Genomic DNA, 24,519 nt, shown 5'->3' on the forward strand with positions numbered 1-24,519 from the left:
GAAGCGAGGTACCAAACTTTATACGGTGGAAGACAAGCTGTGAAGCTTTGTGTATGCAACAATGATGTCCAACACTGAACAGTAATTCCTAATATTGACTACTGTTTTGTATAATTCTTCGTCACCGTGGTGGGTGGATATAGAATGCTTCATAAACCTATCTTATTTCGAATGAATATATATAAATGAAAATATCAAATGCTGTGGAACAGTGCTCATGTAATATGTAGTCACTGCTCATGAGAGACTGGCATGGTTTCAAAACTACAGTGGTACCTCGGTTTTTGAACGTAATCCATTCCGGAAGACCGTTCGAGTTCTGAAACGTTCAAAAACCAAGGTGCTGTTTCCCAGCCAACAGGACTCAACAGCCGACAGGATCTTGCACTCAGCCGAAGCCACCTCGGAAGTTCGACTTCTAAGGTGTGTTCGAAAACGGAAGCATTTACTTCCGGGTTTATGGCGTTCGAAAACTGAAACATTCGTCAACGGAGATGTTCAAAAACTGAGGTACCACTGTATTTTAAATTGTTATAACCCACCCTGGGACCTTAAGGTGAAATGTGTGTAATAAATTAAAATAATAAGAGAAGGGATGGTAGGTTGGTTGGTTGGTTGGTAGGTAGGTATCACAGTGGTGGGTAAGATTGGACTAGGGCTTGGTCCTGGCTTCGGACTTGTGGCGATAACAGTAATGACATGTATCCCAGGGCTGTTATGAGCATGTAGTGTTTTTAAGAAGTATTGATGATGATGACGACATGATAACCTGTTTCAAACACATCACACTGACTTGTACCCTGTTAAAGGTCAGTCACTGGAGACATACAGCTATGGCAGGATGACAGCAACACTCCCCCTTTGTTTGCCTCTCAGCAGTTAGTACTCTGGGGAACCCAGCTTCTGTACATTAAAAAAAGGAATTGATTATTTAAGGTTAAAAATTGAGTCTTCTTAGTTTGCACTGTACAGTGCAAAAATAGACCTGTACAGCCACCTAGCAGGAGAAAGCTGGATGCATCCCATAATAGTGGTCAGCCAAGACAATGACCCTGCAGGTGTCTGTAAGGACTCCTTCCTCATCATAGGAAGAATCCCCATAATGGTGAAGTGAAACCATCTCCCAAACCCTTTTGACAGTCTCAATAACAATGGGCATTACCGTATATAAGGGTTGGATCCTGAGCTTGTCCCAGAAAAGGGAAATTACATTTAGGAATCTTGATTACATAATTAGTGTCACCATGATCACTAAGACTGCACTTTGTTTTAAACAATTTTTAATATTGTGGGGGTTTTTATTGCTGTAAACTTCCATGCCACCTTATAGTAAAAGGTGGCTAAGAAACTGAAATTATTGTGATTATTATGATTATGATTATCCTTTTATGCCCTAGTGGATTCAGTAGGACATTTCAACATCTTTATCCGAGACTGCATTTAAATGGGAATGGTTTTTAATGGTTTCAATGGTGGATTTTTAAAGATGTTTTTAATTATATTGTTTTATTGCTGATGTGTTTCCTGCCCTGAGTTCCTTTGGGAGGGGTGGTGGGATATACATTTCATAAATAATGGTTAGGATTGTGCTGTAAATCGGATGCTTTTGAGAGGAAAGCTCAGACTGAGTTCAAAAAGAAGGCACAGAATAGGTGGGAATCTTCCACGTGCATTTGGGAACAAAGGAAAATACAATCCATTCAGAATGGCACAACCTTTTTAACCCTCGTACAAGTTTTACAATCAAGATGGTTACAAAGATTAATACACAATTATTAATATGGATGTGATGAAGAAAACCCTGTGCAAGTGCTGACACAGAGATTTCGCATGCAATTCCACTGGTCTGTGTGCAAACTCTACAGCCTAGTTACTCATACATACCTACTGCCTCGGGGTACAATGGAGATTGTGTGAATCTCTTCTGCATTGTGCACTGCTGTTGCTAAACTGATGGGTGGATTTCTGTCCATGCAGGTATGATATATGTCCTTGCAGACCTGAGCCCAGTTCTCTGTGTCTGGGTATTAATTTCACATGTAGGGGAGATAATTTGGTCTCGGAATGACCACGTCTCTACCACTCCTTGTGCACACCTGCTCTTAAAAGCTGCGCGGGTCCTGCGTGTGGGTGCCTGCAAGTGAAACCTTTCTATAGCATCACAGCATGGCAGCTTGTGACCCAGGTAAGAGAACTGTGGCGATTATGTGCTGTGATGTAAGTACAGTTGGCTAGAATTGCTCCCTCAGCACTTTGGAAAGGAAGCAGCCAGTGCAGAATGTGCTGCTTTCTGAATATGAATCATTTTCAACGGTGCCGTCAGTTGGGATATTTAGGTGCAATTAGCATTAATTGGTCCTTTGCTGGCAACATCAGAATACTGGCTGGACCAGCACACTGAGAAGCTCTTTGAGGGGAGTGCACACATTTCTTCTTAGAGAGGCAATGGTATGGATGGATTCCTTCTTGGTACTTGTTTTGAAAGCGTAGAAATGGCCAGGGAAGGCTGCTGGGTGTACTTAGGACACATTGTACCAGATGTCTGGCAGGGGAGGAGATAATAATAATAATAATAATAATAATAATAATAATAATAATAATAATAATTTGTACCCCGCCCATCTGGCTGGGTTTCCCCAGCCACTCTGGGCGGCTTCCACAAAGACCAAAAATACACTAAAATGTCACACATTAAAAACTTCCCTGAACAGGGCTGCCTTAAGATGTCTTCTGAATGTCAGGTAGTTGTTTATCTCTTTGACATCTGGTGGGAGGGCATTCCACAGGGCGGACGTCACTAACAAGAAGGCCCTCTGTCTGGTTCCCTGTAACCTCACTTCTCACAATGAGGGAACCACCAGAAGGCCCTCAGCGTTGGATCTCAGTGTCCGGGCTGAACGATGGGGGTGGAGACGCTCCTTCAGGTATACAAGACCGAGGCCGTTTAGGGCTTTAAAGGTCAACACCCACACTTTGAATTGTGCTCGGAAACGTACTGGGAGAGAGCCTCAAGGTACCTTGGTCCCAAGCCATGTAGGCCTTTGAACAAAACCACATAACTTTGAACTGGGCCTGCAAATGGACTGGAGACCTGCGTAGTTCACAAAGAGCCAGTGTCCTATAATTGAAACACCAGCAAATTTTGGCCACCTTCTATTGACAGCAGGCTGCTTTTTGACACCTGGAATTATGACGCAACATACCCCTATTTATTCCCCACCCCACGTAAAATCAATGGGTGAAGAGGCATTAGTTATTGAATGAAATTAGAAGGTGGCAAATTACTCCAGATCTTCTGTGTATTTAGTCATTTAGTCAAGGCAATTCTTCCCCCTGCCCCTTGAAATAATATTTTTTTTCAGCAAACACTTTCTTCAATTGCCATAGAATTACCAGGTCTGCAGTACTTGCTGTCACATAACCTAACCTCCTTCATCTCCACTGCCAACCACAGTGTGATTCTGCTTTCACATTTGTCCCTGTACTGTACCACACTAATTCACTTGACCTGTTCGGGCACAATGATGTTCATGCCAATTTTGGCAAAAGTGGTCAGTTTTGCAACTTCCCCCATGCGTGTTGAGATTATGTCTCAAATATGTTCTAGGTCAAATAGCATTTCAACACGCTTTTAGAACATAGGGAGCTGTGATCTTGCTACATGTTAGAAAGATTTGCCAGCACATTCACAAAGCTGGCTGCCATGCTAAAAATAACCCAGTGCCATAGTTTCATCATCCAATGGACATGAATAACAAGCAGCCCTTAGATCTGATGGGCAACCCCAGTGGCTCATCATCTTGGGATGATGGGAGCTTTAGCTGCACAATACCTGGAGGGTCACAATTTGCCACCCATCTTTGATTTCATACTTACTGGGCAGAGATTCTCTGTGCTCTGTGCCATTCCTAACCTTGGGGTTAAACATATGAACCACCTTCATCAAAGCCCTTCTCCTTGTATCTCATCTGAGGAAGATGGGAAGGGTGGCCACATGAGAACTGACTTTCCACCCCAATTTGTGGAATGCTTTCCCTAGGGAAATGTGCCTGGTACCATCATGGTCTGTTTTCTAGGCACCAGACTAAAGACATTGCTATTTACCCAGGCTTTTAATAGTTAAATCAGCCTCTGCTGTGGTGCTTATATTTTAGTGGGGTGGGATGGGACTTGTCCTTCTTATTGTGCTGTTGGATGAGGGTTTTAAAGAATTTTGTATTTACATATTTTGCCATTTTTTATTTTTATCTGTATTTTGTTAAGTTGCTTTGAGACTATACACACACACACACATACATATACACACACATACACACTTAACAAATGTAAATCTAATAATAATAATAATTGATGTGCTTTTTAAAATAAACAACAACCCAGAAACATATGACCGAAACCGTGCACCAGTCACTCCTGCTTGATTAAGTCATAGGCATGTCCTCTGTGGAAATGAATGGGAGGAGCAGTTGATGGAGGTGCGGGTGGGTGGTGGCCGGGCCAGAAAGGCAGGCTTGTTAAGACAATTGCAGCCACCTGTAACTCCACCTGCAGCCTCACCTTAACATCGTTTCCCTTCTCGAATTACCTGGATGCTTATCCCACAGCAGGTGGGGATTTGAGCACATTAGCCGCATCATCCCCCTAAGCCTCCAGATGTTGCGCCTTCCCAGCTGGCTCGCCAGATGACCTTGTCCGTTGGGGCAGACTAAGGAAGCCAATCAGCGCGGGCTAATTTTAGTCCCGCGACATTGTAACATCTGCGGGTGGCGGCGGTGGCGGCTGCCCCCCCCCCGGAAGGGTGCCTGATGAATCCCTGAGCCAGGCAATCTCTTAGGTCTTGTGCGCGCGCGTGCGCGCGGGGCCAGATTCCATGCGATCCGGTCCGGGATTTCCACGTGCCCCTGCAGAAATCCTTCACTTCTTGGCTTGTGCATTCCCAATGTGAGAATTCTCAGGATCTGCCTTCCCACCCCGTTTTAATTCTCCCCTCTCTCATTCTCCCCCCACCTATAACTCCGTAGGCTACAGCAAATGGCCGTAGCTTCTCCCTCTTTTCCCCTCCTTCGGAAACCGTCGGCGAAGGGGTTTGGCGTCGCCGCTGCTGCTGCCATAGCTCTGCTTTTTTGATTTCCACGATCCCACCCGCCCACCAGCACCTTGATCTCCGCATTCCGGCTCGCCACCAGCCGCTGCTGTCGCCCAGGGAGGCGCAAGAGCACCTCGCCAAACGCGCGCCCATAACCTCTCCAAAGAGGCATTAGAAAGTAGAAGCCAGAAGGAAGGCGGCGGCGGCAGCGGAGGGGGGGTGGCAGCGGCGAAGAAGAAGAAGGAGGAAGGCTCGGAGGAGGAGGGCATTGGCGCAGCGGAGCGGGTGGGGGAGCGGGAAGAGGCGGCCTCCTGGTACGCGAGCGCGGATTTCCAGCCAGGACCCGGTGGAGGCGGAGATGCGCCCTTGGAGGCGGGCTGCGAGCGCCAAGACCCGGCGGGGGAGCAGCAGAGCGGCTGGCGCCTTGCCCGAGCCGTGAGGTCCGCGCCGAGGGGCGGCCGAGGTTGCGGCAAGACCGCGAAGGGGGATCCGCTCGCCGATTCGCGCCCCCCGCCCGCCTCTGAACCCGCCCGCGCTCCGGCTCGTCTGCATGGGAACAGCCACCCGTCTCCTCGTGCCGCCCTGCCTTGCGCAGCCTGCTCGGGAGAAGCGCGCACCCCGCCTCGGCTTGGGCGATCGCCTCCGGTGAGCGACCCAGGACCAGCCCCCCGGTGGCCCACCTCCGCCGCCCCTTCTTCTTCTTCCTCCTCCTCCGGCGGAAGATGCGCGCCTGCCCGCCCGCCGCTGCGCTGCGGAGGAGCAGGTAAGGGCTCCACGGGATCTCCGTGCTTGGGAGATGCCCAGGCGGCTCCTGCACCGTCCCTGTCGAGCTGCCCTTTGTGCGCGGGGGCGCTAGGGGTCCGCGGCGGCGGCGGGCGACCGGTGCCATCCAAAGGGGGCGGCGGCGGCAGCAGCAGCAGCAGGAGCGTGTGGCCCATGTTGGTTAGCGGCGTGGCCGCCGCCGTCGGTTCCCGCAGAGACTCATGAGCAGAGGAGCGACCCTGCAGCGCCGGACCACCTACCTGATCTCGCTGACCCTGGTCAAGCTCGAGTCGGTGCAGCAGCAAGAAGGCGACGACAAGGCGGGCGCCGGCGATGGGGGCGTCCTGCCCGACGGCAGGGACGGCGGCCCCGCGCGAGTCTCGTCGCCCTGCGCGGCGGATCCCTCCGGGCTGAAGGACCGCAAGGAAGCCGAGGAAGCGGCGGCCGCCAAGCTCAAGAGGCAGGAGCGCATCTTCCACCGGCAGGATGCGCTCTGGATCAGCACCAGCAGCGCCAGCACGTCCGACTACCTGCTGCAGCTCTCGCCCAGCAGCCCCGGGACGCCCAGCTCGTCCCCGTCCCCAGATGGCACAGGGCGGCCGGGCTCCGTGTGGACACCCCCCAGGGGCAGCGTGGGCCGAGGAAGCCCGTGGGACCCCAAGGCCAAAGCCGCCATGAGCCCAGAAGGAAGACCCCTTGCGCCAAAGCCCGAAGGGCTGGGGTCTTTGGGTGCTCCGGCGGTGCCCCCCAAACCTGAGCTGCCAGTGCCCCCCAAGCCAGCGACAGCTGCGCTCTCCAAATCTGAACCAGCTGTGCCCTTTGTAGCCCCGCCTTTGGCCCCCAAACCTGAACTGGCTGTGCCCTCTGTCGCCCCACCTCTGGCTCCCAAACCTGAGCCGGCTGTTCCTTCTATAGCCCCGACTGTGCCCCCCAAACCTGAGCTGCCTCCAGCTGTTCTCTTTTCGCCCACCACTCCTAAAGTTGAGGCTGCCATTCCTCCAGCTGGAACTGCCAAGCCTGAAGTAACTGTGGTTTCTGCAGCTCCAGCTGTGGCTCCGAAACCCAAAGCCATTTTGGTCCCCGTCGTTCCCCCCATTCCCCCCAAGCCGGAGGTGATTCCAATCCCCCCCAAGGCTGGGCTGAAGGAGACCTTGGGGGTGCCTGGGGACGAGTCGCCAGTTCCAACACCCACCACTGCCAGTTGCTCCTCTAGTGCTGCAGCGCCAGGGCGCCGAATGTTGGTGAGCCATGCCAGCTGGGGTGGCCCAGAGCCTGGGACCCTGGAAATGAGTGTGGGCCGGGTGGGTGGCTCTTCTTTCTCACACTCGGGAGCCTCCTCACCTCACCCAGCAGCTGGGAACCGCCGCCTTCGCTTGGCCACCAATAAGCCTTTCAAGACAGTGACCACCAGCGGGGCCAAGGTGAGTGCTGAGCCAAAGGCTGGCAAAGGGGGCCACAAGGGGGCCACCCCCAACCGCCTGTCGTGGCCCGAGAGCGAAGTCAAGGGACGCATGAAGGTAGCTGTCAAGGGCAGTGGGGAGACGGTCCCCAGAGGGGGATCCCGGGCAAAACTATCCCCTCACAAGAACAAAAGCAAGACTCTGGACAACAGTGACCTCAACCATGGCCCAGGCAGTCTGGCCTCTTCTGGCTCCTGCTCCTCAGAGGCAGCTGTAGGGCTGAAGAGAGGCCGGGAGGGTGGTCGGGCCTCTACCCGGGACCGTAAAATGCTCAAGTTCATCAGCGGCATCTTCACCAAGAGCCCGGCATCCACTCCCACCCACCCTGGACCCGGCTGGAGCCTTAGCCATAAGGAGCTGCTCAGCGTCGAACTGGCCAAGGGTGAATTGCCCAGTAAGTACAGTGGCCTAAGAGGCCCGGCTTCTCTCTGAATGGAAGGGATGGGTTGGGGTGTTGAGGGTGGAGGCTTGACTGTGGAACATGGGAGATGGGCTTGAGGACCGAAGGTGTTCCATTACTGGCTTGGAAGATGTTGGCACCAAGAACTTTGCCTTGGGATGTGACGATGGGAATGCTAGGCTGGTTTCTTTCCAGCAAGGAGCTCCAGAATGAAAAATTGGCATGGATCAGCCACAGATCTGTGTGGGCCTCTGCTCAACTTCTTCTATAGCAAGGCTGAGGAACATGTGGCCCTCTAGATGTTGCCAGGCTCTACCTCCCATCATCCTTGGCCCATTGGGTGTGCCGGGCCGCTAATGGGGTCCTGGAGTCAAACAACACCTAGAGGGTATCAGGTTCCCCATCGCTGCTCTGTAGAGTCGCCTCTGTAGATTTCACTCCAAAGATATATGTCTGGGCTGAGTGAGCCCTCAAGACCGCTGGTGGGTGTACCCTGTGAGAGAAACGTGGAATTTCTCTGGAAAGGAGATTCTGGACTGCTTAGCTTTGTTGCCACGGTGATGGGTAGGTGATGGCAGCCAATGAGTATGTACTCAAAAATGGAGCAGTTCACTTAGGTGAGGAGGGGTGAGCCCAGGTATGTGCTGCTGCAGCAGCTCCTCAAACTGTGTGTGTGTGTGGGTGATGGGATTCACAACCTCAATATTTCCCTTATGGTGGAATGTGACAAAAATGATATTATCACTATTGGGTGTCTGCGGAGGCTGGTGAAGATGCTTTTTCCAGTGGGTTTTTCCACTATGTGGTCAACAAGCCAGATGCTGAAGGGGGTAACATTTAGGGTGGATCTCAGTCCTGAGGATGGCTTGGAACTACCGGTGTAGTGGTACAGGTTGTGAAGCCATTCAAGAAGCAAAATCCCTGGGCTAGCTGTTGACGAATTTTCAAATGCAAGAACATTCTGCTTCCCATATATTTTCTTCCCCCGCCCCCACTACATGTTACGTGCCAAAGCCTTGTCATAATGAATGGTTGTGATTTAGGGATTACCTAGGAGGTGCTCGGCTAACTCTGAAAGGGGTGGTGGTATCTCTGCATCCTCTACAGCATGACGAATTGGACCCCACCAAAGCAGAAGCAGTAAGTGCAGAACAGGAACGTAATCCACCTCTGCAGCAAATGCTTCTCTTGCTCACTGTGCTGAACAAGAACTCTGCTGATTTTACAGGTTGCTTCAATGAGTATTGGATGGGAGGCAGGTGTGGTGTGTGCACGTACCTGTGTGTGGGGGGGAATGGATTCTTAGAGTTCTGTAAAAGATAATTAAGCAGAGATACTGGCAATTGTGTTTGACAGTGTATGGGGAGCTGGGTACCTCTTTTTGCCCTTTCCTACTAGGCAAGAGTTATAACAGCATCCAACAAAACCTAACAGGCAACAAGAATTTAAAAATATACAGTGGTACCTCGGGTTAAGTACTTAATTCGTTCCGGAGGTCCGTTCTTAACCTGAAACTGTACTTAACCTGAAGCACCACTTTAGCTAATGGGGCCCCCCGCTGCTGCCGCGCCACCAGAGCACAATTTCTGTTCTCATCCTGAAGCAAAGTTCTTAACCCAAGGTACTATTTCTGGGTTAGCAGAGTCTGTAACCTGAAGTGTATGTAACCTGAGGTACCATTGTAATAGAAAGTAAAGGCAACTGTTATTGTTTTCAGAAAATTCAGACACCATTCCATATGGATGTGAATGGTGGGACACAGCTATATGGTGTTGTGGAAGTTTTAATAGAAACTGGTATGTGTTCTGCGTGATTATTTGATACCTTTTGTGGATTTTGACCTGAGAATCTCAGTTGTGCATGCGCCTGTCTCTTTCTATTTTTAAAAAACAGGTTGCTATCCCTCATGGTTGTGAAGATAAGTTTCACATTGTCCAGTGTACTTCAATGGAAAGCTCCATTGTACAAGAGGCAGAGTCGCTTGCCTCTCTCTCTGATTTCTGTCATGGTCTCCAGTTGCATTCTTCTCCCATTGCCCTTCTGTTCCTTTAGGGAAGGGGCCATAGCACAGCAGTAGAAGTCGGAGTTTCAATCCCTGGCATCTCCAGCCAATAGGTTCAGGTAGCAAATGATTGGGGAAGACTTCTGCCTGAGTCCTTGGAGAGCATCTTCCTCTAATCAACCTCTCCCAACATGGTGCTCTCAGGTAGTGTGGACTCTCAAACTCCCATCAGCCTGGTTGTTAAGATTGATGGGCATTGCTGTCCAAGATATCTGGAGAGCACCAGGTTGGGAAAGGCTGGTGCAGGCATTACTGTGGAAACTGTGAAAACTGGCACACAGCTCAGTATCATGTTTGAGAGATTAATTTATGTCAGCATGCATCTATTTTCTATTATATTAATGTACAATTAATGTTCCAGTTCTCTTGGTGCAGAGTTTAGGCTTTTAATTTGGGGTGTGTGTGTGTGTGTGGAATAATGAAGTTAACAACAAAGATATCTCCATCAGTTGGTGATCAAAAGATTCTACCTGCTTAGGAGTCTTTCTTCGGTATATCCATTGGTTGCCTAAGGATGGATCACTTTTCCCATTTCTGGGTAGTTTTAAAAAATGTCTTCTCTAATCCTGCCACCCTCAAAGGACCAGATTATGGTCTTAATGGCTTCTTTGCAGCCCGTCAAAGTCTAGTTGTTCTTCTGATTTTGATGTGTTCCCATTGTGGGAGGGTTGGGAGACCTTCTAGCCAGAAGGACTGTTCTTCTAATTGCTCTCTGAAGTGAGAGGTTAATTGCAGTGGAAAGTTTTAGATTAAAGGGTATATTTTAGAAGGCAGGAATTAGTCGTCGTCCCCCATCAGCTAAGGCAAGTCCTTGTTCCCACTGTGCTGTTAGCAGGAAATACCCCTGCAAATATATATGGTACTGTGTGAAGAACTGATCTTTTCCCTTCTCCAAGGTCATATTTCTGCATTCAGCTCCCCTTGGCAACTGATAGCTTCTGGTAATTAGGAGAACATTGAGGGATGGAAGAAGGTTATAGCTAGCTGACCCCAGTCTGGGGAGATCTCCCAAAAGAGCTCAGCATGATCCTCTGTGGACAGACACCTGCACCAGAGACTTATAGCTGGTTTAGTAGTCATTTCCTCTTCCTAGGAACCCTGTGAGCTATAAATCCTATGAAGGGAGCTAAGGGGAGTTCTCTTATTAGAGAATTCTTAGCACTCATGCCAAACTGCATTCTGGGGGTTCTTTGCAGGATGCTAGATTTGCATGGTAGGGGTGTTTTGAGTGAAGAGCGGTTTCTGTAAAGAATAAACAAGGAATGGGAGACTCAATGAAATTTGAGAACCTGACAGCATACCCTCCTCCCAATTTCAAGGAAATGACCTGCTAACCATGTGCACATAGATTTTGAAAAATGTCTAGAAATGCATATAACATGCCTCTTGCGGTACACATGCGTGTTGAGGCTACAATGAATGGTGCCTGTTGTGAGCCTGGCAGTCCCTATTAACAAAGGGGATGAGCCCTATATCAGAAAGAAGAATTGTTTATCCTGCACATGAAGGCAGGGTGAAAGTTGTCTCTCTCTCTTTCGGTTAGCGGTTTATCTTTCTGATTTAGTGCTGAAGCTGTAGCTGAGCAGAAGCCGCCATTCTTAGGGAGAGCTGTAGGCTTCATTTGGGATGTGCAACTTAAAAAATAAAATAAAATGTATATGCTGTCCATCCAAAAGTGCTCAGAGCAGCCAACAGTCAAAACCCCTGCAACCAGTATGTTTGAGATTGAGGCCTTATTATGCTGAATGCTGACCATCTCTACCAAGTATTATGGCCTACCAGGTGTTTGATAATCTCCCCTGCTCTGGCAGTTTCTGGGATCTTCCAGATATCCTTCTGATTGTGGATCCAGGATTACTTGTGCTCATGATGGTACGCTGGAGCTTACATGCAACCCTGATTTCAGTATTTTCTGCCCTTGCAAAAGTTTTGGGATGGACATATTGCTTTGTTTTCTTTTGACACATGTATTACAACTTCCAGCTGAAATGCTGTTAATAGTTCAGGTTGTTTGCTGTTCTGCTTTGGCCAAGGGACCTTTGTGCGTGTGCCCCCCGTAGTTGATGGGCATTGCCATTCAAATAGTGTGCATGCACAGTGCCATGTGATCAATTATGCAGGGTGAGGCTTAAGTGGGTCTCCCAACATTTTATTCATGTTGGCACCCCTGAGTGCAAACATGCCCCTCCAGATGGCAATAACACAGTCATATTGGGTAAGCATCACAGAAGAACTAATGGAGTGGAGTAATGTGTGGGCAGCCCAATATAAATCCATCACCAATGCACTATTTTTGTATCAATGACACCTGCAAAGAAGGGTCACACCTGCAGAGAAGGGTCTGGAGGGGCCCTGTCCTGTCTGAAGTTCTTTCCTTTGCCTGTCTTGAATCTTCCAGCGTTCAGTTTCATTAGATGGTTGCAGTTCTAGTATGATGTGAGATGGAGAAAAAGTCTCGCTGTCCACTTTCTCTGCATCATGCATAGCTTTTATAGATTTCCATCCTGCCCCTATCACGATCAGCTCTATCAATGGCATGTTGCAGAATACCCCTTCAAAAACAAACAAAAAGCCACCTAGTCTGGAGGACCCCCACAGTTGTTTATCCTGCAGGAGGCAAAACCAGGATATTCATCAAGCCCCTACTGAGGTGTGTTCAGCTTGGCAGACTACTGGTTTTGCTGGCCTGCCCAATAAGAGTTTTCAGGCTGAAAAGCACCTTTTGAGCTATTGCTATCATTGTCATTATTAATGAATATTGTTGATGCAGGATAAAATTGAATGGAGGAGAAATTGAATGTACGTTATTGGGGGTGTACACTCTTGCAGATAAGGATTTAAGGGAAGAGCCCCTTTTGGCATCCAGGCTGAGGAAGTGTTCCAGTAGGGTGGTCCAGAGTCGTCCGGCGAAATTCAAGGAAACATTGAACTTAAACATCAAGCCCTCCTTTGTGGTGTGGTGTCCAGATACGTGCCATTTTAGGAAACAAGCCACAATTTTTTCAGCTGCCTTTTAAAATATATGACAGTCCGGGGAATGCTTTCTCTTGTCAGAGCAGCCAATTCTTTTCTATAGCTTTCCTGTTTCTGTGCCCAGATGGGCTCCCTAGAATTAATGGAACTCCTTACAGCTGCTGAGAACGAGCTGAATGTAGCATCTCAGTATAAGGATCACGGAGCCATTTACTAGTACTGACCATTGGCAGTTTTCAGTCCTCCTAAGTTGATCGCTGGCCTGGATAAAGAGAAACTGAGGCACAGGCTCAAGATGCAGCGGTGGACCTTCCTGAAGGTTACCTGGAAAGTCAAAGGCAGGAACCAGGTGGAAGTGAGCACTCCCAGCCTTGCTGCTTGTATGACCCCACCCTCCTCTTGGATAATTTTTGATGCGTCACTCTTAAGCTCTAATCTGTTTGTAGGAACAACAAAAGCTCCTGCGGTGGCTTTAAAGCCTTGTTGTACGCAAGCATCCATGGGCTAGAGAGCTTCCTTCATCAAATAGGAGCCCCAAAAGTTATGCCAGTATAACTGATTAGCCATTAAGGGGACTTGGGATTTTTTTTTTCTGCTACCAAATACATTTAACATGGCTGGCTTTCTGCTGCTGAATTACAACTTATCACCAAACTTAAAACCATGGAGAAACCTGGTCTGAACAAAGACCTTGGATTCTTATCTCATTATACATGACAAAGCCATTTTTCACCTTTTCACCCCTTGCTTTTTCCTGTAAGACCTATTGCAGTCGTTAAGAGTCATCAACAGGCTCATCACAGCTATCTGCCAATCACCCATTCCCACCACCCTTCTGAGTAATACCCCTCCCCACCTTCTCACTATATAGAAGGGTCTGGAAACTTCTGTTTCAGTGTATCTGAAGAAGTGTGCATGCGCACGAAAGCTCATACCAAGAACTGACTTAGTTGGTCTTTAAGGTGCTACTGGAAGGAATTTGTTTTGTTTCTGCAAAGTGTTTGCAACTCTAAATGAAAGTCAGGACTTGCAGGTTGAATATCTGTTTTGTGCCATGGTGGAGGGAATCCAAGGTTTCACAGCAATTCATCAGGTGTCTGTAACCCTACAACCCTGGTGTAAGGAGCCATTTGATGCCTAGCTTATATATTTGAGTTTCCAACACTGGGGGCGGGGTGGGGCAGGGGTGTAAATTACAGTTCCCATAATTCTTCTTTTTAGGTGTTTTAAATGTTCTTTAAATGTACAGTATGTACATAGCTCCTGTTGATAAGTGGACCACCATATTTTCGCCTCTAGGAAAGTGAGTTGCAGTGGCATAGCACATGCAAACGCCGCCCGGGGCGGGTGTGCAGGGCATGCCCCTAAGGGGGGTGGGACGCAGAAGAAGCCCGCTGCGGCTTGCCTCGCAAAGCGGCACAGGGGGTGCATTCATGCAACACAGTCCACCACTGTCCTCTCTCAGCCAGAGCTACCAGGCTGGGCGCCTTGTGTGCTGCAACCCCTCTCCACACTGGAAATGGAGCTGCTGTTGGTGGCATTGGGCTGTCGCATGAGGAAGCTGTACCTGCAGCTCCCTCGCACGCATTGGAGCCAGCCCCCCCCCCCCAGTTCCCCCCATGCCACTGGTGACTTGTTGACTGGGGAGCTAGAATTGGGATCATCTGTGTGATCAGTTTGTGGGGAGCACTATATGAAAATAAGGCTTGGCGTCAAGCTTAAACAAGGCATTTATATCCTGTCTTTCCTTTGCAAAGCTCCAGTCGGCTGACGACGTGTAGTTAAAAACAAATGAAGCCCAAATAACTAAAAGCAGCAGAAGACAAAAAGGCACAAGGCAGCCATAATTTCGCAGAACTGGACATCCTCCAGGAATTGAACCAAATTAAATGCAGCAAGTTAAAAATACAGTTTAGTGCAGGAGTTCGAAGCCGATTTGGCCAGATCAGCTTTATGATCCATGAGGAAGAGTGAACCTGTGTCGATTTTGTGATCTCAACTCTTCCTCTCTAGTTGTTGCAACCAACTATTGGAGATGCGCTAGCTCTGAATTCCCTTCATCAAGCAGGGAGTTGATCCAGGTTAGACTTTCCCCAGCCTCCTAAAATGAAGTTGGTCACCAACCGGGGTGGGCGTGATGTGTCCCATTTTGCTGCTTGTTTTTTTTTTTTTTTTAAATGATATTTATTCAAATTTTCAAAAATACAAAAGCATTTAAAAACATCAACAGAGTAGAAAAACAAAAAGAAAAAGAAAAAGAAAAAAGGCATAAAAAGGAAAAAAGAGAAAAAAGTATATAAATTCAAAATTACTTCATTTCATTGTCTTGTGTCTTAGACCTCCTCATACCTCCCTTTTTGTATTCCAGTTTAATCATTATTTCAGCAAATTCTTCCCTTATTTATCAAAAATAATTCATCTTAACAATCTATCTCAATTTAAGAATATTATCTTTAACTTTATCTTTACCTTCCAAACCATAAACTTTAAAATTTAGAATTTAAATTTATATTTATACTTAATCAAGTCTTTCTGTTAAAGCCAATTATTTCCTTTCCGGCACAATCTATTATATCATTAATATTGCTCAGAAATAACAAGACCATTTTGCTGCTTGAGGTGAAACAGGATGTGCTGCTGGGCCCTGCCGTGCCTGTGCTGCCTCTGCTGGTGGAAAACTGGGAACAGCACTGGCACCAATTTCCAGTGAGCTTTTGTGGATTTATGGTGAAATCCCACAAGATCTTACCAGAAAATGGTGCCAGTGTTGGTGCTGCTTCTCTGCCAGTGGCAGAGTGCCCGTGAGTGTAACACCTTAGCAGGGGTCAGCAACCTTTTCCAGCCATGGGCCGGTCTACCGCCCCTGAGACCATGTGGTGGGCCAGACAATATTTTTTGGGGAAAATGAACAAATTCCTATGCCCTGCAAATAACCCAGAGATGCATTTAAAATCAAAGGACACATTCTACTCATGTAAAAACACTCTGATTCTCGGACCATCCGTGGGCTGGATTGAGAAAGTGATTGGGCTGCATTCGGCCCACAGGCCTTAGGTTGCCTACCCCTGCCTTAGGGGCTTCCCTGGTCTGAATATGTGGGGCCTGCCTCCAAATCCCATTAGCCCCACCCATCAAGGATTGCAGTTCAACAATACAGTGGTGCCTCGCAAAACGAAATTAATCCGTTCCGTGAGGCTCTTCGTATAGCGGTTTTTTCGTCTTGCGAAGCAAGCCTATTGACAGCTTAGCGGATTAGCACTATTAGCGGTTTAGCGGCTTTTAGCGGATCAGCTGATAAGCGGCTTATCAGCGGATCAGCTGATAAGCGGCTTAGGGCTTAGGAAAAGGGGGAAAAAAGGGAAAAAACCCCGCAGGAACTTGCAATACATTTTCGTCTTGCGAAGCAAGCCCATAGGGAAATTCGTTTTGCGAAGCGCCTCCAAAACGGAAAACCCTTTCGTCTAGCGGGTTTTCCGTCTTGCGAGGCGTTCGTCTTGCGGGGCACCACTGTATCTGGAGGACACCAGATATTGGGGAAGACTGGAGTGGGCTTTCTTTCAGGTCTATGGTTTTATGCCTTTCCTTAGAAAGTCCCAGAGCGTTGCCAGATACAGATTTGGGGTGTGTATAAGCTTGAGGTACGCAGTGGGGAATAGCTGTGTGTAGACAGTTCTGTGTGGTACGGCTTGAGGCAAGGTTCATTTAAAAAAAAAATGAAAGCCTGAGGCGGCTTTTAACTAAATTTTTACTTAGCGCAGACCCACTGAAATCAAAGTTAGGCCCATTCATTTCAGTGGACCTACTCCCAGTAAAACTTACTGCTCCTTAGCTGTTGTTGTTGTTGTTTTAAAATGGAATGCTGGAGAGAAATAGACCAGGAAGATATGCTGGTGAATCCTACTGTTTGGCTTCTCTTATGGGAACTGGTAATTCAGACTTCATCCCTCTGGTTGAAGATACCTTTTAAATAGATGGTGGCAATACTGCAGAGACTCTGGTACTATGAAGTATCTGCGAGTAGGTCCAGAGTGCCCCCAACTACTCACCTGGGATGAAAGCAAGTCTTGTGATTCAAGTCTTTATAAAGTACTTTGTGGTTTATTTTTGCTGCAACAGATTAATGTTCTTCCCGCTCTGGAAGTTGTTTCCCTAGATACTGTCCCTCCCCATGAGTCACCTGGAGCTATCTGCTCCACCAGCTCCTCCTTGCCTTGCACCTCCCTCTCAGCATTCCTGTGGCCTTGATTATATGGGCCAATCTGCGGGATGGGACTCAGTAGGTGGAAAAATTTGGCCTTGTGTTGGACAGGTGGAGTTACAATCCCTTGCAGCCCTGTGATTCCATGGTATCAAAGCTATATTGGCATGCTGCTTACTGCTTGCAAATATCCTGCAAATCCTATCTTTTTATTTTCATCATTATTGCATCACTGTGTTGCTGGGCAATTGTGTACAGGCAACCCCTGATTTGTGTAGGGATTGCATTCTGGGTCATCATGCGTGAAGGCAGAGTGGACACAAGCCCGTTCCACCCCCTTGTGGATCACTACATCTATTGGTCAATGTCTGAACACCACACACAGAGGCAAACCTGGGTATACCAGCAAATGTGTGCTCAACAGGGAGCTGTGATTAGTCCAGGCTCTCCTGGTGAGTATGCTTGGGTGATGTGCTTGCAGCAGACTCTTACTTCTCACTTGTGTTGTACTTTTTTTTACTAGGTGTATAATATATGTGTGTGTATATATATATGTATGTAATATATGAGGATGCCCTTGGATAGCTTTGTCTATGCCGTCCTACCCTCCAACATTTCTTTGATGAAAATAGGGATGTCTTATTCAATAATAATAATAATAACAATACCCCTCCCATCTGATTGGGTTGCCCCAGCTGCTCTGGTGCAGCTTCCAACATACAGTATATAAAAACATTAAACACTAAACAACTTCCCTATACAGGGCTGCCATCAGATGTCTTCTAAAGGTTGCATAGTTACTTATCTAATTGGCTTTGGGGGATTTTTGCATAACTCCATACCCTCCAACATTTCTCCAGTGAAAATGGCAATGTCCTAAGAATAGCGGGACATTCCAGGATCAAATCAGAAACCAGGATGGCTTCTGTAAATCCAGGACTGCCCCAGGAAAATAGAGACACTTGGAGGTTCTGCGTCATATACCGTAATGCTGCCTTCTGCTGAGTCATGCAATTCGCTCATTTAACCCAGTATTGTTCCCCAGTATGGTCCTTCCTAGGGAAGGACCATAGCTCAGGGACAGAGCATTGTCTGCATGCAGATGGTTCCAGGATGAAGCCCTCCAGCATCTCCCAGCCCAAAACCATGGAGAACCTCTAGCAGTCAATGCAGACCATACTGAGCTACTTAGAATAAGGCAGCTTCCTCTGGTCCCAATGTCAACTCTGACTGGTAGTGGCACTCCAAGGGGTCAGGCAGGGGTCTTTCCCTGTTCCTGCTACATGAGCTACTTTGAGCTGGGGACACTAAGGATTGAGCAGAGAACTTTCAGCATGCAGAACATGTGCGCTTCCATTGAGATATAGTCCATTCCCAACCAACGATATACTGGCAAATTATGGCTGCAGCAGCTGCTGAATGGAATTTGTGAACTCTGCAATCCAGGCACATTTATTTGACAGTTTTATTGGCGCATTACATCAAATAGCATTGATTCAGTTTGTCAGCGGGGAAGTGCATATATACTGCAACTCTGTGCAAGATTGGGGGGGACGGGACCAAAATATGGTATTGACTGCAGACGTAAGCCCCCCCCCCCCGAACCTCGGCATTTAGGGTTTTTTCATGTTTCTGGTCCTTATGGTTGCAAAAAGATTTTTCTGTGTGGGTGACTCTTTGTGGAGCCTCTGAATCCTGAGTGCTGGATTTCCTGTGGGGTCGCAGTGCACTGCACAGACCTCTGCCTCTTCCACGACTAGCACAAGCAAAATAGATTATGGGTGGAGGAGATGCAAATTTACTTGCTTTTCACAACTTGCTTAGATTGCAGTATTTAGGTTTTCTTGGCTTCAACACATAAAGCTCACATTTATAGAGTCTAGCCCAAGGATGGGGATCTTGTGGACCTCCAGATATTGTTGGACTGCAGTTCCCACCAGCCCCAGACAGTCAATGGTCAGAGATGATGGGAGCTGGAGTCTGGAGGGCCACAGACTCTCCTCCGCTCAGCAAAATAAGGTAATGAAAGGGATCTGCAGACATACAATATATGTGCTTGTGGTTCCCTTTCTCAAGGGATGATTCAGTGAGAGATGCAACGTTCACATCCTGTAATTGCAAAGTGAATATAAAATAATTCCCTCCTCCTCCGTTAAAGTCCTGGGGTGGTTCTGAGTGGGAATGCATTCGGCATACAGAGTGCCACAGAATGGAAGGAGATGTCTGTGAGGGGCTCTGCTGCTAGCCGCGCGCACAGGGAGAACGGCTCCATTTATCAGCAGCACACCAGCTGCAGTTTCAAAGGAGATGCATTTTGTATTCTGCCTGTGGCTGTTTTTATGACCATTGCAGGATGCCAAGTGTGTGAATTGTGGTACGGTCCAATGCAACACAACCACATGCATGGTCGGCATCCTGACCTGTAAAAATAGGTGGCAAATGTGTGCTGCCTGCGAAGGCACCTTCACAGTGGAAAATAGGATCTTCAATATTTTTAACTTAGAAGGTTTTGAAAGACCTGAGTTGGGGATGAGAATGTTGATGCCTCTATAGCCAAAAACAACAGGGAGATAAATTTCTTGGCACACTGAAGTATATTAAAGTTTATATAACGATTCTGCTTTGTTTTATGCATACTCAGAGGTACACTTGATTTTAATATTATTGGCTAAGAGTTGCCAGGCAATAGATTGGGATCTACTAGTGGTTGCTTGGATGACTGTAAATTACACTGGATTCTGATCCCACCCTCCGGTTTAAGAGTAGCAACTAAAATTGACTCCCCCACAAAAACAACTCACCTGAAATGAAGAATGTATGTAGGCACCAACTGTGAGTAGTTCTCCACATCCAGTTTTCTGCAGAAATTTGTGATTTAAATAATAATAATCATGAAAATTGTTCAGAATTTTATTGCAAAATTTTCCTAATAAACACATTTTGTGTGCAGTTTTGATGGACGTACACATTTTTGCAAGCAATTTCTCCTAATATATATATTTTTTTGTATGTTGTTTTCACTAAGATACTCATTTTTATGCACACTTTCCCCCAAATATATATGCATTTTTGGAAGTGTTGTTTGGCCAGAGAACTGCACCACAAAATTCAGATAAGTGTGAATTTTGAAGGATGGTTGTGTTTTGGTTCTCATATTGTTTTGGAAAGTGAAAATTTGACAAACTAGGCTTTAAATGTGAACTAAATCAAACTTCTCTCCCTTTCCTAACTGTGCACTCAGTTTCAGTACTCAAAACCAATTTCTTGTTTCAGAATTCTTTAATCCTTTGTTGTTGTTGTTTAGTCGTTTAGTCGTTTAGTTGTTTAGTCGTGTCCGACTCTTCGTGACCCCCTGGACCAGAGCACGCCAGGCACTCCTGTCTTCCACTGCCTCCCGCAGTCTGGTCAAACTCATGCTGGTAGCTTCGAGAACACTATCCAACCATCTCGTCCTCTGTTGTCCCCTTCTCCTTGTGCCCTCCATCTTTCCCAACATCAGGGTCTTTTCCAGGGAGTCTTCTCTTCTCATGAGGTGGCCAAAGTATTGGAGCCTCAGCTTCAGGATCTGTCCTTCCAGTGAGCACTCAGGGCTGATTTCCTTCAGAATGGAGAGGTTTGATCTTCTTGCAGTCCATGGGACTCTCAAGAGTCTCCTCCAGCACCATAATTCAAAAGCATCAATTCTTCGGCGATCAGCCTTCTTTATGGTCCAGCTCTCACTTCCATACATCACTACTGGGAAAACCATGGCTTTTACAATATGGACCTTTGTTGGCAAGGTGATGTCTCTGCTTTTTAAGACACTGTCTAGGTTTGCCATCGCCTTTCTCCCAAGGAGCAGGCGTCTTTTAATTTCGTGACTGCTGTCACCATCCTTAGCGTGTCTCTTTTGTGCCTGACTGGTGGGTCTCAGAGTCTAGTGTTCTGTCCCATCTGTGCTATATTGCTTGCTCTGTGCTGGTTGCTATTATGAGGCAGGCCTGAGCCCTGGGGGCACCGAGCGAGAGAGATGAAAGTGTTATTTAATAAAGTGGTGTAGATTCTGTGTGAGTGGTGTGCGTGCTGGACTTCAGCTTTCAATCTTTCGTGGAAGTGCCCCAACAATTTTGACTCATGGAAAAAAGATATGGCCACCTGCACACCATACATTTAAAGCACTATTAAGCCACTTTATCAGTCATGGCTGCAGCCCCCAAAGCATCCTGGGAACTGTAGTTTATTAAGAATGGTGAGAAGAGACCCCCTGTTCCTCTTACAGAGATAACAATTTCTAGGGTTCCCTGGGAAGAGGTATCGATTGTTGCACCCTCTCAGATCCTCCAAGTGCCCCTATTTTCCAGGGACATTTCCAGATTTACAGACTCCTTCCCTGTTTCTGATTTGATCCCGGTGTCCCACTTTTCCTTAAGATGTCCCTGTTTTCATCAGAGAAATATTGGAGGGTATGGAGTTATGCGATCCCAGAGCCAAGGAGGCAGCTCTGTATAGGGTAGTTTTTTAAAAAAATGTTTAGTGTTTCATTACGTTTTTATATATGTTGCAAGCCACCCAGAGTGGCTGAGGCAACTAGTCAGATGGTGGGGTATAAATAATAAACATTATTATTATTATTATTATTTATTATTATTGAATAGGATGTCCCTATTTTCACCGGAGAAATGTTAGAGGGTATGCCTCTGGGAATTGTAGCTCTGTGATGGGAATAACAGTCTCCTAACAATTCTCGGGACCCTTGACAAACTACACTTCCCAAGTTCCTTTGCAGTGGGGAGACCATGACTGTTTAAAGTGGCATAATAGTGCTTTAAATTTATGCTGGGAATGTGGCCTGAGTCAGTGAGTGAGGCTGAAGCATCTTTAGACAGGCAGACATATGAGAAATCTGCGTGAGCGTTGAACAGTCTCACAATGAGAGGTTTCCCAGAAATCTGTGGGACACATGGGAGATGGTCATTGACTGGAAGTATCTCTTCATTCTCTTGTTTTCGCGGGCTCCGCCTCAAGTCAGTCCCCTCTCCCGCCTGCAATTAGCATGAGTGGCAGGCAGGCATGGTGCCAGCTGAGCCATCTTGTAATTTGCTATCTTGGGTCCCACCTGACCTCTTGGTTTACAAGATAGGAAGACATGCGGCAGCCTCTTGGCAGGGTTCAAAGCCAAGTACGAGTGAGGTTGGCATTCTCTTCTGGATGCTGGAGGGAGGAGTAAAGCCGATCTTTCCCCCCAGAGTACATCCATCACGTGCCTGGCAATTAGAAATCAATGGAAAGCGAACTCTATTGCCAAGACTGTCAAGGTATTGGGAGGAACTAAGATGGGAAGAAGGCTTTGTGATTTGGGGGGGGGTGTAGTTGGGCAGGGCTTGACCACGCTGAATCAGAAGTGGTGTTGAGCTGGCCAGCTTTCTGAACATTGAGCCTCTACGCTATTGGGCAATTTTTAAATTTTTTTATTGATTTTAACATATAAATTATAAAATGTACCACAAAACTTATCACTTATACAATCTTTTTAGACTTCCATCAGCACCTCTGATGATCCACCGTTTTAACCACTTTTTATGCATTTCTTAACTTTATATTGCCTTTACATCTCTTAACAAATCATCCTTCCCTTTCTCCATTTGTGCAATACTTCCAATAATACTCCTCACAAAATTTCTTGCAAACCTACAAACGTCGTCTGATCTTCACAAATACTTTTCAAATAGTCCGTAAATTTACTCCAGTCTTCCGTGAATTTCTGGTCCTGCCGGTTTCGAATCCTTTCTGTTAGTTTATCTAGTTCTGCATAGTCCATTAACTTCATCCTCTAGTCTTCAATCGTCGGTAATTCTTCTTGCTTCCATTTTTGGGCCAGTAATATTCTTGCTGCTGTTACTGCATATAAAAAGAGCTTACATTCCTTTCTATTTATATCACTCCCCACAATGCCCAGTAAAAATGCTTCTCGTTTCTTTATGAATGTATATTTCAACATTTTTTTCATCTCATTATATATCATCTCCCAGAAGCATTTCACCTTTTTACATTCCCACCACATGTGATAAAATGTTCCCTCTTTTTCTGCTATTGGGCAATTTTAAATGAGCTTACATGGAAACTAATGCAAGCAGACCTGAACGGATATTGTGGTATGCTAAGGACTTGCATTGCGTTAAGCACCAGTCCTGTACCAGACTGAATTAATATTTCCCATTTTTTCATGGAAGTTCTGCATTTCTATGTGTCCAGTTTTCTCCCCACACTCAGCATTGGGCAGGTTTCCATTCTCCTTAGAAATAGATATGATCTTGATTCACATTCTACTCTGGTCAACTCTGGACTCAGCTTCATTAGTTGTGGGTTTTTTTAAAGTATTTAAAATGTGTTATAACACTGTGGCACCTGATGGCGCTGTAGAGTTTGATCCTTTGGCAACTCGCTTTCCCATTATGAGCTTTACAATGCATTTTCCTGAAACATTTTTTTTTAATGTGTCTAGATTCCAGCCTCTGTGTGGGTTTTGGTGTATTGATTAACTGGTTTCACAACCAGTGTATTTGACTTGTCCACTCAGGTGTGGTCCATCCTGATTCAGGAGTTGCCATATCTTGAAAAGTGTTGTGACGTGGGGTTTGTGATTTCAGCTCTCTTGACATAATATGCTGGAGACAGTTCTCTAGTAACACTTCTTTATTAAAGCAACAAGACTGAGACCTGAGGAGGGGAGAGCTACATTTATAGGGACAGGGAACTAGCTAGAAAGGATACATTTTGGAGGGAACAATATCAGGCAATCACAGTCCTGCCTTTTGGAGGAAACCAATAAGACAGAGGATCCAAATACAGCAGCTTAAATGAACCAATAGTAGCTGTACCCTCTGGAACCAAAAGGCAGTTACTTTACCCTAATGCAAATACAGACAATAATAATACAGATATAAAATCCTTTGACTCAATACACAGCAAAAAGCTTCCTAAAAAGTTGGTCGAGGTAAGAATATGATGAGTCTTGATTTTGGGTACTTGTGCTATTTTTATTTTGGATTTCTTGTTCTCCCTATTCACGGGGCCAGGGCAAGTAACAAATGAAACCTGACGCAGTCCACAAATCCTCGTTTTGGATAGGCAGGATTCCTAGGAACTTCTTTTACTGGCAACAGTGTGATCATATTTCACCTTTACAGCCTTATATCTTTCACAAACCATCATAAATTGTCCAATATTGAGCCTCAGAAATTCGAACTCTGAAGGAGAAGCCCCCACAGACAAATCTGCAAAGCCCAAATCACTAAACCTACAAAGGAGAGGTGTTCTGTCAAACAACCCCATATAACATGACCAACCATTTCCTCCACCCAACAAATTTCACAGACCTCCCAGCCCTGTACAAGCAAGCCTCCTCAAAATTCTGAACAGCCTAACTTTTGTCTGCTGCCCTTTCGGTTTGAACAATTCAGTTTAAAAGCACCTTGCTTTATTTCTGGGAATTGTTTGGACTTGTATTTCAGCAAACCTCCAGAGGAAGGTATTTACATGGTTATGTGGTAGCCCTTGTACTTACCATAGAGGTGAGCTTACCACAGGTGTAGTCAAGAG

The 24,519-nt window shown here is 46.6% G+C and overlaps 1 protein-coding gene across 3 annotated transcripts in view; it reads left to right on the forward strand.

Annotated features, from left to right (window-relative positions):
• AGAP2 (ArfGAP with GTPase domain, ankyrin repeat and PH domain 2) overlaps positions 1-24,519 on the forward strand; it is a 119,796-nt gene that overhangs the window by 38,771 nt on the left and 56,506 nt on the right. For 2 of the 3 annotated variants that reach the window (XM_081844297.1, XM_081844298.1), the window contains exon 1: positions 5,959-7,702. The exons of the other annotated variant lie outside the window; for it this stretch is intronic. In XM_081844297.1, coding sequence (XP_081700423.1) covers positions 6,070-7,702 — 1,633 coding nt within the window. In that variant the 5' untranslated portion in view covers positions 5,959-6,069. Of the gene's footprint in view, positions 1-5,958; positions 7,703-24,519 lie in introns of those variants that run through there. 3 annotated transcript variants of the gene reach the window in all.

The sequence above is a fragment of the Podarcis erhardii genome, assembly GCF_964252035.2.
Source record: "Podarcis erhardii genome assembly, chromosome: 2".
NCBI lineage: Eukaryota > Metazoa > Chordata > Lepidosauria > Squamata > Lacertidae > Podarcis > Podarcis erhardii.